The sequence below is a fragment of the Acipenser ruthenus genome, chromosome 12, assembly GCF_902713425.1.
Source record: "Acipenser ruthenus chromosome 12, fAciRut3.2 maternal haplotype, whole genome shotgun sequence".
NCBI lineage: Eukaryota > Metazoa > Chordata > Actinopteri > Acipenseriformes > Acipenseridae > Acipenser > Acipenser ruthenus.
In genome coordinates, this window is record NC_081200.1 from 21,427,000 (window position 1) to 21,445,711 (window position 18,712).

The 18,712-nt window shown below is 40.1% G+C and overlaps 1 protein-coding gene across 1 annotated transcript in view; it reads left to right on the forward strand.

Moving 5' to 3' along the window:
* The first annotated feature begins 1,303 nt into the window (after positions 1-1,303).
* LOC117416734 (antithrombin-III-like) overlaps positions 1,304-18,712 on the forward strand; it is a 28,271-nt gene continuing 10,862 nt past the window's right edge. Inside the window, 3 exon segments of the mRNA XM_059034684.1 lie at positions 1,304-2,308; positions 2,310-2,418; positions 4,381-4,445. Of these exon segments, the coding sequence (XP_058890667.1) occupies positions 2,033-2,308; positions 2,310-2,418; positions 4,381-4,445 (450 nt within the window). The 5' untranslated portion in view covers positions 1,304-2,032.

An 18,712-nucleotide genomic window follows, 5' to 3' on the forward strand; every position in this document is an offset into this window, starting at 1 on the left:
CCCCCTCTTCCATGCTGAACTTGCCCCATGATATCACCAATTCGAAGGGCAGCCTTTGCATCTTCCACAGCTTTCTTTGCCGTCCACTTTCTTCCAGTTTTCAACACAGGTGCTGCCTCCCTTACGCATTTGTCGCGTGACTCTACTAATGTCATTTCCAGTCTGACCTTGGCGCACTTAAACTCCTCGGTTAGAGCAGAGACTGGTTGCAGTATTCCTTTACCATAAAGTCCCACTCTGCTGAGGCAGCGTGGAACTCCCAACCATTTCCTGATGTATGAACTGATTAAAGCTTCCAGCTTCTCTACTGTTGTCAAAGAAACCGCGTACACAGTCAGTGGCCACAGCAACCTCGGCAGTAGACCAAACTGAAAGCACCAGAGTTTTAGTTTACCTGGTAGAGCGCAGCTGTCTATGCTCTTCAACCCTTCCACTGCTTGTTGTCTAACTTCTCCCACACGAACTGTGTCCTTTAGATCCCCGTCGTACCATCTCCCAAGACTCTTCACTGGCTTCTCAGACACTGTTGGTATTGCCTCACCATTAATGAAGAATGTTTGCCTTTAATTATAGAGATGCTCCTTGATTTAGTGGGCTTGAATTGCATTCGTGCCCATTCAATGTTATTGGTTAATTTGCCCAATAATCGATTAGTGCAGGCTACTGTTGTAGTCATGGTTGTCATGTCATCCATGTATGCTCGAATTGGTGGTAGTCGCATTCCAGAAGCCAAGCGCTCTCCTCCTACTACCCATTTTGATGCCCTAATGATTACTTCCATTGCCATGGTAAAAGCCAGTGGAGAAATGGTGCATCCTGCCATTATTCCAACCTCTAGGCATTGCCATGTAGTGCTGAATTCTGAAGTTGAAAAACTGAGCTTGCTCTATTTCTTTCCACTTAGGTGCACAGTCCTCCATTTGGTATTCTGGTGGATTGATAGGTGGGATGTCTGACGGAATTGACATAGGCTCCTGCCTTTTTGAATCTGTATGTATTTCCTCCAAATATCTCTCCAGCTCAACCTTAGATGCTTTTAGTGTGCCATTCTTCTCACTGGTGAATAACTTCTTTACAAATTTGAATGGGTCTTTATAAAAGTTCGCTCTCGCACGCTCCTTCTTTTTGTAGCGTTTCCGTAGGCGCTCAGCTCTGCGCAATGTTGCAAGCTTATCTTTTATGACCCTTTGTAAGAGATTGAGTCCCTCCTTCTGACTTTGTTCTTCTCTTCTCCATTGCTTCCTCAGCTGTCTCCTTTCTCTAACTAAGCGTTCAATCTCCTGCTGCCGTCTAGACTTTCCAGGAATAGTTTGTACTTTTTCCTTCCTTTTTTCAACTCCAAACCTCTCACTTCCATATGCGTAGATGATGTCCCCAAATTTATCCAGCTTCTTTTCAACTGTTCCACTTAATCTTTCCAATGCAACGCAGAGATCTGTGTTTACTGTGTCCCATGCAGTTTTCTCACAAGCTCTTGGCCATTTAACTCCAGGCTTGTGCCCGTTGAGGTTCTTTTCTCTCTTATGCTGGTTTGTCTGACCGGGTTCACAAGGATCATTAGGTTCATCACTAACTGTGTCCATGCAAGTCCTCCTCACATCTATGACAGGGGTGCTGATATCCTGTGAACTGTGGTTTGCTTCCTGTCGCTGGATTTCATTCGACTGACTTGACTGACTTCGTAAGAAGTACTGATCAATGCGAGGCCCTTGTCCCTTCTCCCTCAAGCATTTCATTCTCCCTTGATGAATCTTCAAACCCCTGACCGTTGTCGCCTTGCTCCAGCCGCAGACACAAACCTGGAGTTCCATGTCTTTGTTAACTGCAGATCTTGAACTAGTCTTTTGTGAAGTACTCTCCATACTCATATCCGTTTCCGTTCCTAAGTCGTTAACATTTTGCAAACATTTTGACTAGAAGTCCTTCTCAGTGTTTTAGTTGAGGAGTTATGACACTAGCATTAAGGATATTCCACAAAAGTTTCTAAACTGTTTTCTTTCGTCCTCTTTTCATTCCATAACAGGGTAATTGGATGTCTAAGTTTGACAAGGAGAATGTCTTCAATGGTGAATTTTACAGGTCAGATACTGATCAGTGTACCATGTCAATGATGTACCAGGAGACCAAGTTCCGCTACGGCATGTTCCCAGAAGACAAGGTCAAGGTGCTGGAGCTGCCCTACAAGGGTGATGACATCACAATGGTACTGATCCGGCCCAATGACGACATGAACCTGGTGGAGGTGGAGAGAGGCCTGGACCTAAAGAAACCTGTCCAATGGATGGACTCCATCAAGGAGACCACAGTGGTTTGTAGAGATACCATGATTCTGCATCGCAGACAATTTCAGCTTGAAAGACAAGCTGCAGAGCATGGGCTTGAGGGACCTGTTTGACCTTAATAAATGCAGTTTACCAGGTGAGGAACTTCAATGGTTTTTAAATATATAAAATCAGTGAAAAACAGAACTGTCCAACCTTTCTGGCTAAAAGAGCTGTGCTGACCACAATATATCAAACACAAACTGAACAAAATGGAAACAGTAACCCTCAACCCAAAACATTGACTAAATGGTATAGAAAGTAGATCAAATTAAGATAATGGGTCAGTATTTTGCTTGACATGTTAGTTTTGTGCAATTTGCCTGTATTGTCTGCCAATGATGACCTATTTACCTTACTTTTAAAGCCCTTGACAGACAAATGGGATACTTTAGTTTATAGCATTAACCTGATCTTCAGAGCAATGAGAAAGCTCATGCCGTACCAGAATATAGTACCCCAAACCATAATGTAACCCCGTACACACACCTATCATGTATATATGGCCATCACATAAACACTGCACTGTGGGATAATTTGCCTGACCCTACAAACTGTCAGTAATCATCAAATCATGGTTTTACATCACATATCTTGTTTATACCTAAGGCTTGAACTTTTTGGTTTTTATTTTACAAATCTCTAATTCCCTTTACCAGTAAATGATAGTTAGTAGTTGTCAAGCTGTCTCTGCATCCTAATAAAGAGAAAACTACTAAATAAAGACCGGGTTTAAGATTATTTTTTTCTTTGCTACAAATCAAGAAGGTTTTAAATGATGGACTTGCTATCAGTGTACACTCCGTTAGGACAATGCTGTTAAACGAGTGAAAATAATAAAAAGCACAATGATAAACTAGGCGACTGCAAGAATTAAATGCAATTAGGATCAGCTATGCCCTAACGTAATTTGTCATGTCTGTTTGAAAAATAAAATTAAGCTCAACAGAATCAGGCTCAGTAATGATATATGAAGTGTTTTGTAATTAACAGCATTTTCTAAGTTTAATTAGGAAACAAAATTGTTTTAAAATAAGTTGTGATCAAAAATAAAACACTTCCAGCCCTATAAACCCATAAATGCTTACATCAATAAGAACATACTGTATATACAGTACCTAGGTAACTGTGTTTTAAACACACGCCGTTGCACTAGTTAGTTTGTGAAGTTAAAAGTTTGTTAAAATAAACAATATCTTTATATTGTAATGAGGCTCATGATGTCACTGCACTGAAGACGGTCATTCTGTCAGTACAGAGCAGTGGAACCTGATGGGGATTTACAAGTACTGGGCCTATCAATGTTTTTAATTACTAGTGATTGTATAGGCTTACTAATTAGTAATTAGTAATTATGCCACAAATGTTTCCATTTTCTATAAATAGCATACTGTAGCAACCCAAATCCAGGTGAACTGGGTGTAGAAAAATATCCTCATCTATATAAAAATGGAAATCCAGATTTACTGACACCTTAAAATATTTCATATTTTGAGAATATTGGCATTTAGTAAAAAAAGTTTTAAATTATATGCAGCATGCTTTGCATAGAATGTAGGCTTATTTCCAGTGCAGTATGTCACAATGGAGAGAAAGAGATGATCAGGGGCCAGTTTCTCAAAGCACTGTTAGCACTTACCTGGCTGCTAACTACTGTAGCAAGCTATCTTATTTGTAGCTGTTTCAGAAAGATTTTAACATAGAAAAATAACGTTTAGTAAAAATCCACTCAGCAAGTCTATATGATTAAAGGATAAATGTGTTATTTTCTTTCTTTATTTTTTTTATGAAAGTGAATTGGATTTAGCAGACTGCTACCTGGAACTGCTTTGTGAAACAAGCCCTAACTTTTCATGACGCAACATAAAAATAACTTACCATAGTGAGCGGTATAAATGAAGTTCTTAACATCCATACTTTATATAGATACAGTATATATTGCATGGTACGCCCTACGGCAGTATTGATCCACCCTCATTTTATGGTTATGTTGGATTCTTATTGATCTTGAAGGAGATAGGAGAATAACTATATTTGTGAATTTGTTTTCTTTTTGCAGGTATGGTTGAAGAACAACAAAATGGCCTTTACATTTCAGAAGCATTTCACAAAGCATTTTTAGAAGTAAGTGTACTTTCCTGTGCTAGGTAAATGCCCCTCAATGTTTCTAAATAACCCTAAACCAGTTTAATGAAGTTAATAGACAGTTTGTAAGGAGTATCTTAAGAGATGTCCTCTTGCTCAGCTTGGGCAAGAGGGCCACGAAGCCAAGTGTGAAATGATTTCTGTTATTGAGAGGAGTTCCTCACACCAAGTTACAGCGAAGCGCGAGAACTGCCAGCACAGACAGTTTACATGTTTTCAGGGTATTTGTGCAACAAAAGTAAATCAGCCAAAAGCACCATTCTACATTTAATTTGTAGTTCCCAACACTCTTAGTGAAATGCAGAAACAAAAAAGTAAATACCTGTCATACAGTAAGAGATATAAGTCGCCAAAGTAAGGTAGAAATGTCCCTTTCCTCCTCCTTTTTCTCCCAATGTATTTTTTTGCAGACCCCAGGCACTTTTATCCACGCATATGTATATTACAGGACATCTGAATTTAATGACAATTAACTTATTTTGCCAACATGGAAATATACTAGGGAGCGCATTTATTTTGACGTCTGTATCATTTATATTAAACAATTTATTTATATTTTAAAACAAAGTAGTCGCATGCATTGCAGGCAAAAAATAAATAAATAAAAAATGGAAGACCCCAGGCACTTTTATCCACGCATACCTGTATGTATATTACAGGCCATCCGATTTTAATGACAATTAACTTGTTTTGTCAACATGGAAATATACTAGCGAACACACTTATTGTGAAGTCTATATCAAATATATTAAATGAATTATTTCTAGTAGTAAATGCACGACAGCGACTGTCACGTTTCTAAGCCCTGCCCCTTTCACACCATTTGAGTGATTTATGGCCATTAAGCCCCTCCCCTTTTCCCACACTTTTGAGTGATTTATGACCCCTTATGATCCGTCCCTTTTTTCTGACTTTAACCGGACGTCCGTCAAAAGTAACCCTCCCCTAAAAATGGCTTGTGTTGTACCCCTAGTTTATAGATTATCACAAAGAAAAGAGAAAGACAGAAAAAGCAAGTTGTATTGTAGTGTATTTTTTTTTTTTTTTGACTATGTTCGAGACCCTCCGTAACAATAACTGGGGTTATTAACAAACACAGAGTCCCTAAACATTTTTGATTATGTTCAAGACCCTCTGTAAGAATAACTAAGACGTTATTAACAACCAGGGAATCCATAAACATATGAACAAGTTTCATAATCACTATATTACACACATATTACACTAAAAATTAACCCATAATAGTAGGTGTTGAATGTGCTGGGCCCTACATTTCTGTTGGATTTCCAGGCCGTGGTAGGTAGCTGTGTCCATTCCATAATACACATGTTTATGTCTAATAGTTGATTTTAATATTACAACGTATTCTAAAACACGATTTAAAGTTGTTTTTGAATACAATAAAGGTTTTAGGGTTTTTTAGGAGCCTACCCATAATGCACCTGTATTTGCATAATGGTTTTGATTAACATTACAGAGAACTCTAAAAACCTAGTTAATGTTATTTTTGACCACCACGTTCTTTATCTTAATGTGATTATTTTAAGACCATACAAGACGTGGTTAGGTATAAGAATAATCTTTTTTATGTTAAAAAAACTGTATAAATGCGGCAGGATTAAGCATTCCACATACTGCCATCTGCTGGTTGGTTTTAATATTGCAGCGGCCACGAATTGAATATGTTGGAAAGGTCTTTTCAAATGTTAACACTATATTCATTGACTTAATGTGACTATTTTAAGAACAAATAATAGGTGGTTAGGTATAAGAATCATCTTTTTCTGTTAAAATTGAATACTTTGGGGTTTCTCAGGACTAGTAAGAAATTATAGAGAAAAGAAGGAAGAGAGTCTGTTTTTTTATGTATTTATTTTTTTGACGCATACTGCCATCTGCTGGTTGGTTTTAATATTGCAGCGGCCACAACCTGAATATATACAACGTATTCTAAAAAACGATTTAAAGGTATTTTAGTTGATAAATGTTACCACTACATTATTTGACTTAATACGAATATTTTAAGACCATACAAGCCATGTTTAGGACTAAGAATAATCTTTTTCTGTTAAACTGTATAACCGCGGTAGGATTAGCCATACCGCATAACTTAACATGATATGGCCTGTATGTTATAATGTTCAAGATTTTACTGTATTTAAGTACTAAGTATTTGCATTATTTTAACATATTAATTTTAGATCTTGAAACAAAATGACATACTTAAAATACCTGAAAATCTTATGAAACACCTTAGTGGGATATTTCATCCCTGAAATGTTTTACACTGCGCACCCCTGTTCGAATCTCTGGGCCGTACTTTTTTTTTTGTTGTGGGGTGTGTGTGTGTGTGTGTGTGTGTGTGTGTGCTTGTGCTTTTGTAGACCCCCTGTTTGAAACTCTGGGCCTTAATTTATTTCTTTATGTTACGGGGGTTGTGTGTGTGTATTTTATGGTTAAATGCTGGTGTGTTTCTGAGAACTAATAAGAAATTATAAAGAAAGCAAGTTGTATTGTAGTGTATTTTTTTTTTTTACTATGTTAGAGACCCTCCGTAACAATAACCGGGGGTTATTAACAAACAGAGAGTCCCTAAACATTTTTGATTATGTTTCAGACCCTCTGTAACAATAACCAGGGTTATTAACAAACAGAGAATCCCAAAACATATGAAAGTGTTTCATCATCAGTGTATTATACACATATTACACTAAGCAATAACCCATAACAGAATCCATCAAATGTGCTGGGGGCCGTGGTAGGTAACTGTGTCCATTCCATAATACACATGGTTCTATCTAATGGTTGATTTTAATATTACAACATATTCTAAAAAATGATTTAAAGTTGTTTTTGAATCCAATAAAGGTTAGCACAGGCTGAATTGTAAAGGGTTTTTTAGGAGCCTACCCATAACGCACCTGTATTTGCATAATGGTTTCTATTAACATTATAGAGAACTCTAAAAACCTAGTTAATGTTATTTTTGAAGCTAAAAAATTTGACCACGTGATTAGGAGTCAGGGTCATCTTTTTCTGTTAAAACTGAATATATTTTGGGTTTCTCAGGACTAGTAAGAAATTATAGAGAAAGAAGAAAGAGAATCTGTTTTTTGACCAAGCAGCAGGGTTATGTGGAACATGGTGAACAGACCCTATCTTTGGCCAAGAAGAAAAAAGTGGCCCTAGAAAAGAAAAGGTAAAAAAAACTGGTTTTTTTACTTAGTAAGAGATTTTTCTTAAATAATAGTCTTAACTACTATCCTTCAGAAGAATACACCTTACATAAAGGCTTCTTAATCAATTTATAATATTTTAAACTATGACACTAAAAAAGAACCTTATCTAACTGTGAAAAGTCTATTGAGCCTGTTCTTTTTTCGGGGAGGTAGATTTGGGATGGGTTGTTCACTGTGTAATTATTTATTATTTATTTCTTAGCAGACGCCCTTATCCAGGACGACTTCCAATTGTTACAAGATATCACATTATTTTTACATACAATTACCCGTTTATACAGTTGGGTTTTTACTGGAGCAATCTAAGTAAAGTACCTTGCCCAAGGGTAATGCATGGACTGTTCCCACAAGGCTGTTGGTTGATATTCAAATACAGGATCTTTCTATCTACTGTATACAGGTTCTCTAATTATTTTCAAATTAAAGTTCTAAAACAAAAAACAAATGAAAATCTTTCAATGTCGGCTGTTTGTTTGTGTGTAAATTCAATTACAATTATTTTAGTTAAGTTCAATTATAGTCTATAATTGTAGACAGTGTTCAAGTTTGTTACAAATATTTTAGTTCAGATGTAAGCAGCGACAAACTATGAACGCTTATCTGAATTGATTGAATGGAGGTCAGAAATTGTTTTACAATCACAAATGGTCGGACATTAGGTAAAAAAAACATGTTTTTAGTACCGTGTTTCTGATTTTACTGGGTGGATAGGCAGCTGCAAATGTTATTATTATTATTATTTGTTTATTTAGCAGACGCCTTTATCCAAGGCGACTTACAGAGACTAGGGTGTGTGAACTATGCATCAGCTGCAGAGTCACTTACAATTACGTCTCACCCGAAAGACGGAGCACAAGGAGATTAAGTGACTTGCTCAGGGTCACACAATGAGTCAGTGGCTGAGGTGGGATTTGAACCGGGGACCTCCTGGTTACATGCCCTTTTCTTTAACCACTGGACCACACACATGTGATACGGTTGTCTTTTTATGATACACTTTATATGATCTAACTTAACATGATATTGCCTGTATGTTATAATGTTCAAGATTTTACTGTATTTGCATTATTTTAACATATTCATTTTAGATCTTGAAACAAAATGACATACTTAAAATACCTGAAAATCTAACATCAAACACCTTTGTGGTATATTTCATACATGTGGATAGAAAAATAATTCTCTACAGAAGTTATTTGGGCCTCATTTATTTTGGAATTGTTTATTTTATTATTATTATTATTATTATTATTATTATTTATTTCTTAGCAGACGCCCTTATCCAGGGCGATTTACAATCGCAAGCAAATACAATAATCTGTTAGATTAAGATTTTTTGCTGTCAAATTATAATAGATATGCTGTAAAAGAAGAAAGATTAAACCAAGCATACATTAACTTGTAGAATGACTGGGAATTTACAAACAGTATGAATGAGAACAACAAAGCATATTGCATAAAGAGGATACAAAATACCCTTTACAAAGGGAATCATTTCAACGTTAACCATTGTATGTATAAAGAAAATCAGCATATCTCCAAACTAGCTGTTTTAAAACAGAAAGATTCCTGTTAAACATAACACCACAGTCAGCATATCTCTAAACTAGCTGTTTCACATTCTTACAGAATACAACCCCCAAAGAATAATATATTTAGAAGCCATGCGAAAAAAACATACAAAGAAGCGTGCACTTTATTTTAGGGTTAATAGATTCCTTGTATTGGCTCTTCTGTTTATGTTTGACACGTCTGTGGAGTCGGGTCAGGCAGCCTCAAAACAAGTCCAGAACAGTTGAATAGGGGTGCCGACACCACTTTGAACTATTGAGGACGTTTCCTGTCTTTGTAAAGCAGGTTCATAAAACACCTTTGCTTAATTTACATGTTGAGATCTCGAACAAACCCCCCGGCTGTTTTTTAACCATGACAACGATGTTACTTTTTTTTTTTTAACCCTCCACGCACACCCTAGGTATCTCCACTTGTTCGATCAGTAACGGGGGTGTACACTTTCTATCGGAGGACTCTTTGAAACGCCATAGGTAATTTAATGTTTTTGTGTTTTCTTTATTTTCTCTTTGTTTTCAGTTGATGTTCATTTGTTTTTAAAAGGCGATCTTTCAGTATAGTTTAGTGTATGTTACTTGTATTCATTCTTTCTTTCTTTATTTTAATTAAGTCAATCTATCCAATCTACATATTTTATGTTTTTCAGTGATGCCAGAGACTAACTCCTCGGACATACTAAAAAATATATCAAATTGTTGGTCATTTCTAACTTCGGTACAGATTTTCTCACTTATTTTGCTCAAAAGGAAGTAATAAAGTGGACTAGGTTCACTCCTCTATCTTATAGGCCTTCAATTTAGGCCACTAAGATTTCAGTTTACTGAAGACCCTTTATTTATTTATTTTGTTTAAGACGTGAGTAGATAGTAGATAATATATTTGCTAAAAACAATCGCTATACTAAATTTTTATAAATTAGTAAACAATTACTATAAGCAAGTTTTTTCATTGTAAAATTCTGTGCGTCAAAAGTTTTTACAAGTACTATCATGGACCGTGTTCTGTGTTGAAACTCAACAAGCAAAATAAAATGTTGGATATTAAACAATTTGTGCACGTAACAAAACGACCTATTACCCTCTTGCGAAAGGTATGAAATCATCCATCTGGTGATATTTTAGAAGAGGTCGTTACAGAGCATGCAGGATTCAGGTAACGCCGCTAGGGTGGGAATACATTCGGCCACCCACGAGTATCACCATTCCTCTTAATCACTTTTTTCATGATTAAAATACACGTTGTTTTATGTACATGTAATAGATGATGCTTGCAAACTCTATGCAGTAAGCTTGTATTGCAGGAGCACATCGGGGCCAAGTACAGAACTGCATCTAACTTAATTGGTCAAAACAGATTTAACAGGGACAGCTAAATGGTTAAGCTAAGTGTTAATGGTAAAGGTATATTTTATGTAAGGACTGGGAATCACCAACCCGCTTACTTGTGTTAAACTGTATTATGATTTCCATTACACAAGAGTAGATGTTAAAACTTCATGCTGATTTGAACTCGGCTCTTGCCAAGATAAGCACCAACTAAGACGTAGCTTTACAGTAAACTAATGTGATCCATCTGTGTTTCCATCCATTTGCGTTTCCTTCCATATGATGATGTAGATGTCCTTCTGCCTTGTGTTGATGGCTGAAGTGTAATGCTGGCTCCAGGGATCAGCTAATTTTGCCTCCCCAGCACATCAGCACACACAACAGCTGCGATGCTGGGTCTGGGGATCAACCACAGTGCGGTCTCCCCAGCACATCAGCATGACAACCGTCTGGATTGAGCTAAGTAGGGTACATCTCTGGGGTCTTCAAGTGGGCACCTTCCATCCTCGGTGTTTCGTCGACTAGCCCACGACACCTCAAGAGGGCTCGACGGTGATTCTGGCGTCCCAGCATCACCCCCTCCATCCCCCACTTAACTCAACCCAGCTTACTTACCAGTACAGCAGCGGTTCTTTCTTTCTATTGTGCTTGAGCTCCCCAACCAGAATCCAGTCAGAAGCCAGTTGCTGCTCCTCTCTGCTGCTTCAAATAAGTACTTTACTGTGCGATGCAACTCTTGGCCACTGAATCTGACGTCTATGAGAAACCGGGCTATAGAGTGTGCCACAAATCCTCGACAACCCACCTCCACTGGATAAACCCGGACTCTCCATCCTCGCTGTTGCGCTTCAGCGGCTAGTTGAGCACAGTTTCTTCCTCTCATACGCCTCATTTACAGCATCCTCCCATGGTATTGTTAACTCTACCAGGTGAACAAGGCATGCTGATCCAGACCACAAGACAATATCTGGTCGAAGGTTAGTAGTGGCAATCTCAGGTGGAAAAATCAGCCATTGACCAACATCTGCTAGTCCTGGGCGAGGCTTAGTTTTAACATCTTTTCTTGGCGGTTGCTCTCCTGGGCAGAGGAATGTTGTCTTTTGTGTGTAATGTTTTGATGGAACTGGTGGCAACTTATTGGTCATGTTACACTGTCTTCCAATGCTAAGGCCAAATATCGTAGCACCTGGTCATGGCGCCAAGCAAACCGTCCTTGGCTAAGACCCACCTTACATCCTGTCAAAATGTGCCTTAATGTTGCAGGTGATGTTGCTTGAATGTTGCTGGAGGCTCAGGGCAGTATTTTTGTGTGTGTGTGTGTTTTTTGAGTTTTGTGAGTTTTTTTTGAAAAAAAAAAAAAAATGGGCAGAAGAAGCAGGCAGCGGCAGCAGCATCAAAAGCTGCTGCCACCCCAGCTGGAGGACCCAGCCAGCCTTTTCCCCTGGTGTTCCTGGTGTGGGAAGGAGGACCACCGCTGGAGATCCTGCCCAGAGGTGCCACCAGTGGACTGGTGTGGGTGCTGTGAAGTCTACGGCCACAACTGGGCAGGATGCCCCTACGCCCTGGCCCAGGAGGAGGCAGATGACGACTGGGAGTTGTTTTTGAAAAGGCTCGCGGCAGAGTTGTGCCCCAGCTGTGGGGCATATGGGCACACAGTGGCCATCTGCCCCACCCAAACAGAGGGGAGGAGAAGGAGGCAGAGAGGAAGGAAGACATGGGAGAAAGAGGAGTGGTGCACCTAATGCATGCAGCATGAGGGGCACCACTGCCTGGAGGTGTTACAGTACACAGACCTAGAGTGGGAGGAGCCCGAACGTCCTGCACCTGAGTGGGAGGAGCCCGAACATCCTGCGCCTGAGTGGGAGGAGCCTGAACGTCCTGCGCCTAAGTGGGAGGAGCCCAAATGTCCAGAGCCCAAGAGGGGGGAGTCGGTGCGTCCAGAGCCCAAGAGGGGGGAGTCGGTGCGTCCAGAGCCCAAGAGGGGGGAGGCCGAACGTCCACAGTCCAGGTATCCGCCAGCAGAGGGAGAGTTCCTGCTGGTTCCGCCTCCACCGCCGTGGGAGGACTGTGTGTCGCTCCCACCTCCACCAGCAGATGGAGAGTACCTGCTGGTTTTGCCTCCATCGCCACCACCAGCAGAGGGAGTATGCCTGCTGGTTCCCCTGCTGCTGCCATCCCGAGAGCCAGAGGGAGTTGAGCCGCTGTCCCGAGAGCCAGAGGGGGTGGAGCCACCGTCCCGAGAGCCAGTGGGGGTGGATCACATGCACATGCTGCTGAGAGGAGCTCAGGGGAGGCACACCCAACTGCGACGAAAGGAGGTGCCAGGCCGATTCAGAGACTGCTAGAATGGCCACAGCCACCACCGCCAATGCCGGAGTGTCGGGAACCGTTGCCACTGGAGGAGCTGGAACTGCCGTTTCCGGAGTGGCCACCGTCTCCGCCTGCTGTTCCAGAGGGTCTGCCTGCTGTTCCTGAGGGACCGCCTGCTGTTCCTGAGGGTCCGCCGTCTCCGCCTGCTGTTTCTGAGGGTCCGCTGTCTTCTCCTGTTGTTCGTGAGGGGCCACTGTTCCCACCTCCACGACCAGAGGGAGACGGGCCGCCGTTCCCACCTCCGCCACCAGAGGGAGACGGGCCGCCGTTCTCGCCTCCAACCAACAGAGGGAGACAGGCCGCCGTTCCCGGCTCCGCCACCAGAGGGAGACGGGCCGCCGTTCCCACCTCTGCCACCAGAGGGAGACAGGCCGCCATTCCTGCCTCTGCCACCAGAGGTGCCACCAGCACTGCTCTTGCTGGAGGGTCCAGGTTCCCTGCCAGCGTTCATGTGCTTGGAAGGTCCGGGGCCCCCGCTATTGAAGAAAGCTTGGGGGATCCGACATCAACCCCACCCACCACCGCCCGCTGAAATAGCCCACCCAAGGGACATAAGTGGACTCTTGGGGGGAGGACTTGGGTTCAAAGGGGGGAGGGAGGAGTGGCCGATTGCGGCCTGCGTACTTTGTACGTGGGGGGAGGTGTGTGGCAGAGCAGGGCTCTGCCCTTGGAAATACTGGCAGGGATGGAGTTAAATTCTCCTCCCTGCCCAGATTGATTGCGTCAGGTGGGAGCTATCAACCAATTAATTATTCAATTAGTCACCAGCCACCTGGCATAAAAGGAGGCCTCAGCGAGAGAGAGAGAGAGAGAGAGAGAGAGAGAGAGAGAGAGAGAGAGAGAGAGAGAGAGAGAGAGAGAGAGAGAGAGAGAGAGAGAGAGAGAGAGAGAGAGAGAGAGAGAGAGAGAGAGAGAGAGAGAGAGAGAGAGAGAGAGAGGTTTTCTGTGTGTGCTGGGTTTTTTGGTTCATGTTTGGAATCCAGTGAAGGTAATGCCCAGCCTGGAAGCCTTATTTTTCTAAGTTTTGTTTTGTGTTTATTGTCTGTGTTTTGAAACCTTTTTGTTTGGCCCTCGTGCTGGTTTATTTTGTATTTTTGTATATTAAAAGCTTTATTTTTTAACTTTCATAATGTCTCTGGGTCTCAACCTCTGTCATCCTGTCACACTACTACTTTACTTATAAAGTAGTAATTATAGAGATGCTTCTTGATTTAGTGGGCTTGAATTGGATTTGTGGCTATTCAATGTTATTGGTTAATTTGCCCAATAACTGATTAGTGCAGGCTACTGTTGTAGTCATGGTTGTCATGTCATCCATGTATGCTCAAATTGGTGATAGTTGCATTCCAGAAGCCAAGTGCTCTCCTCCAACTACCCATTTTGATGCCCTAATAATTACTTCCATTGCCATGGTAAAAGCCAGTGGAGAAATGGTGCATCCTGTCATTATTCCAACTTCTAGGCATTGCCATATAGTGCTGAATTTAGAAGTTTAAAAACTAAATTGCAAGGCTTTCACTAAATTTGTTATTGTCATCGGTACACTGAAAAAATCAAATGCTGCCCAAAGAAGTTCATGTGGCACTGAACCATATGCATTAGCCAAATCCAGGAATGTCACATGGAGCTCCATCCTCTCCTTTTTAGCTGATTGAATTTGTTGCCAGATCACACTGATGTGTTCTAAGCATCCTGGGAAAACTGGAATGCCCGCTTTTTGTACTGAAGTGTCAATGAAGCAGTTCTTTAATAGGTAAGCTGACAATCTCTGAGCAATAATGCTGAAGAAAATCTTGACTTCTATGTTTAATAGGGAAATAGGGCGAAACTGACTGATGCTTGTAGAAACTTTTTCTTTTGGTATAAAGACGCCCTTGCTTTTTTCTCAGCTTCCTCTACTTCTTTCCACTTAGGTGCACAGCCTTCCATTTGGTATTCTGGTGGATTAATAGGTGTGATGTCTGACGGAATTGACATAGGCTCCTGCCTTTTTTAATCTGTATGTGTTTCCTCCAAATATTTCCCCAGCTCAAACTTAGATGCTTTTAGTGTGCCATTTTTCTCACTGGTGAATAACCTCTTTACAAATTTGAATGGGTCTTTATAAAAGTTAGTTCTCGCATGCTCCTTCTTTTTGTAGCGTTTCCGTAGGCGCTCAGCTCTGCACAATGTTGCAAGCTTATCTTGTATGACCCTTTGTAACAGATTGAGTCCCTCCTTCTGACTTTGTTCTGCTCTTCTCCATTTCTTCCTCAGCTGTCTCCTTTCTCTAAGCGTTCAATCTTCTGCTGCCGTCTACACTTTCCAGGAATAGTTTGTACTTTTTCCTTCCTTTTTTCAACTCCAAACCTCTCGCTTCCATATGCATAGATGATGTCCCCAAATTTATCCAGCTTCTTTTCAACTGTTCCACATAACGTTTCCCACGCAAAACAGAGATCTGTGTTTACTGTGTTCCACGCAGTTTTCTCACAAGCTCTTGGCCATTTAACTCCAGGCTTGTGCCTGTTGAGGTTCTTTTCTCTCTTTTACTGGTTTTTCTGACCGGGTTCACAAGGATCATTAGGTTCATCGCTAGTTGTATCCGTGCAAGTCTTCCTCACGTCTATGACAGGGTTGCTGATATCCTACAGTATACTGCAGTTTTGATAGACCAAGGCTGACTGAGAAATATGTCCGGGTTTGGTCTGTGGAAAAGGTGGCAACCCTACCCTGAGTACTACTTCCTAAACATGAAAACGTTACAATATACTAAATGAACAGATCAAGCTTATTATAATAGTTAGCAAAATCAGATGAAAAGTTTCAATACAATTGGGACATAATCATTTTTTACAAAATCTTGTTCATCTGTAACTTTACTGCTATACTACTTGCAGATGTTGTGAAATGGAAGTACAAACTGGCGTGAAAGCTATGGCGACTGCATTAGAAGCATGTCCTGGGTTCGATTCCCACACAGGGTTTATATTGCAAATTTAAAAAAAAAAATTAAATGTATTTTATTTATGTGTAACAAACACATTTTTAATGTGAAAAAATTTAGTTGATATGAATGACACTTTCATTGAACATACATATAGGAAACACTTCTTAGATGTTGCCACCGCCAAAGAGGAACAATGGCAAATCTCAAACGTGTGTCTCAATTATTATACTTTATTCATTAAAAGAAGGTAAGAACAGGTATGCTGGCAAGTTTCATCATGTTGCCCTCATCCGCGCGTATTAAAAGCAGGACTCATTAGATCTATTAAATGCACCCGGTACTCATTGTCATTTAACACCATTATCTGATTACTAGAAATAGTAATATAGCAATTAATGCATTCAATTCACATTGCATATACTTAACAATCTTATTGAACTTTATTGTTTATTCAACATCATGCAATTGTCATATTACACTAATCCTCCTGGAAGACCTATTGTCGCAGGTATAGGTTCAGTTATTGAGCCACTATGTAAATGTATAGACTTTTATTTACAAGCCTTTGTCTGTAAACTCCCTTCATTTGTTTCTGATACATGTGATGTTCTTAACTGTATTAATGAAATCAGGGTGGTCCCCGATAATATTCTTCTGTCACTTGATGTCACTAGTTTGTACACCAACATCCCACATACAGGGGTGTTGATGCTGTCACTTTCTATTTAAATTCCAGACCCACTGAGGTTATTCCACACTCTCAATGAATTATAGATTTACTTCATATGTTCTTAAATTCCAATTATTTTGTGTTTGAAGGTCAATATTTTTCCCAGATAAAGGGTACAGCAATGGGTGCATCATTTGCACCCAATTATGCCAATTTGTACATGGGATTTTGGGAGGAGAAGTTAATCTACAATAATGTTAACATATTTTTACCATGTATCTCTCTATGGCTTAGGTCCATTGATGATGTCTTATTAATATGGTCGGGATCAAAGACTCAACTTGATCATTTTGTGGATTATATTAATTCCGCAAATAGTCTGTTAAAATGTATATATGAATCTGATCTAGATAGATAAAATATCCAAAGGTAAGAACAGCACCTTACAAACAACTTTATTCAATAAACCAATGGATCGGAATTCGTTACTGGTAAAAAGTCAACATCCTCACTCACTGATAAGAAATATACAGAAAGGTCAATTCTTACAGGTAGGAAGGAACTGTAGCACAGAGTCTCAATTTGAAATAAAATCTGACAAAATGCACTCCAAATTTATTACCTGAGGATATGACGACTGTATTCTTAAAGAAACAATGTACAAAGCTAAAGATTGTGATCGAGAGATACTTCTTAAAAAGAAAGTCAAAAACACTAAAAGTGATCTAACTATGTGTTTTACCTCTGAATTAAATTATTTGTCAAACGATATAAAGGGAATATTTTTCAAACATTACCAGGTACTAAAATGTTATCATTCCTTGAATTCGATAACAGATAAACTGCCCTATATTGCTTTTAAACGTGCACAAAACATTAAAGACAGATTGGTTCATTCATTTATTCCAAAAGTGGACAAAGCAATTACATGGTTGTCTAATCCACCAAATGGTAATTTTAAATGTGGCCATTGTGTCCACTGCTCCAACACTGTAAATACTAAAACTATTAATCACCCACGATCAGGTAAAAAGATAAAAATTCGAAGTTTCATTAAATGCAATACCACAGAAGTAATTTACATATTAACTTGTCCATGCGGACTGGTTTACATAGGTCAAACGAAAAGAGCCTTATAAATAAGGGTTCTGAACATAAACAGCAATTAGGAACCAAAATCAAGAATATGCAATAGTAACTCTATTGCATATACTTGATTAACTCTACCAGCACGAGGTGGGAATTTGATACTTTTGTTACTACGGAGAGAAGCATCCTGGATATTTGCCCTCCAAACATTACAATCAATTGGCCTCAATGACGGAGTCAATTTGTGTTCTTTAATATGAAATCTCTGATTTAAGTCAGATATGTTAATTACATTATGTCGAAGTATTTTCACTGTTGATAGTTTATATTGTATTTGTGTCTGATAGAGAGAGAAAGGGTCAATGCTGTAAATTCTGCCTCCCAACTAGAAAGGGCGCTGTGTAAGGGGGAAGGTATGCTGCCTCCTAGATCTGCCACCTCGGTGGTAGGTGGAAACCGGAAGGTGACCATATTAGGAGGGACATGTAGTTGCAAGTACTCAGGACAATTCCATTGCAGTCAACTGCGGGGCAGCCCTCTATTGGAGAAACCATGGCGACGCATTGATTAGGGAGGAGTTTTCTGGGTACAAAGGGGAAGCAGCTACGTCAGTACCTCCCCTTGCGCTGAGAAAATAGAGCGACCGACTGGAGCTGTTGTTTATTTTCTGTGTGTTATGTGTTTTTGTTTGTGTTTTCTAGAGGAGCAGGAGGACGAGAGGCTGTAGCCGGGAGCCAGCTTTTACCCCAGAGCACGCTCCTCACCACACAAGCACAACGCCGCACAGCGCACACACCATGATCCCCCTGGAGGAATAGAGCACTGTTTACGTGCACAAAGGATTGTGTTGCTATCGGAGTGTCTTTTTTTTGGACTCAGAACCGCTTATTGTTTTGCCCTAATACCATCGATGGTAGCGGGGCTTATTTATTTATTTATTTTTGTTTGGAGTTATTGTTGATGGACTTTTTGTTGTGATTTATTAAAGAAAGGATTATTTTTGGGAAACGGCAGTTTGGACATTACATTCTTTGCACTGCACCAGTCATCCT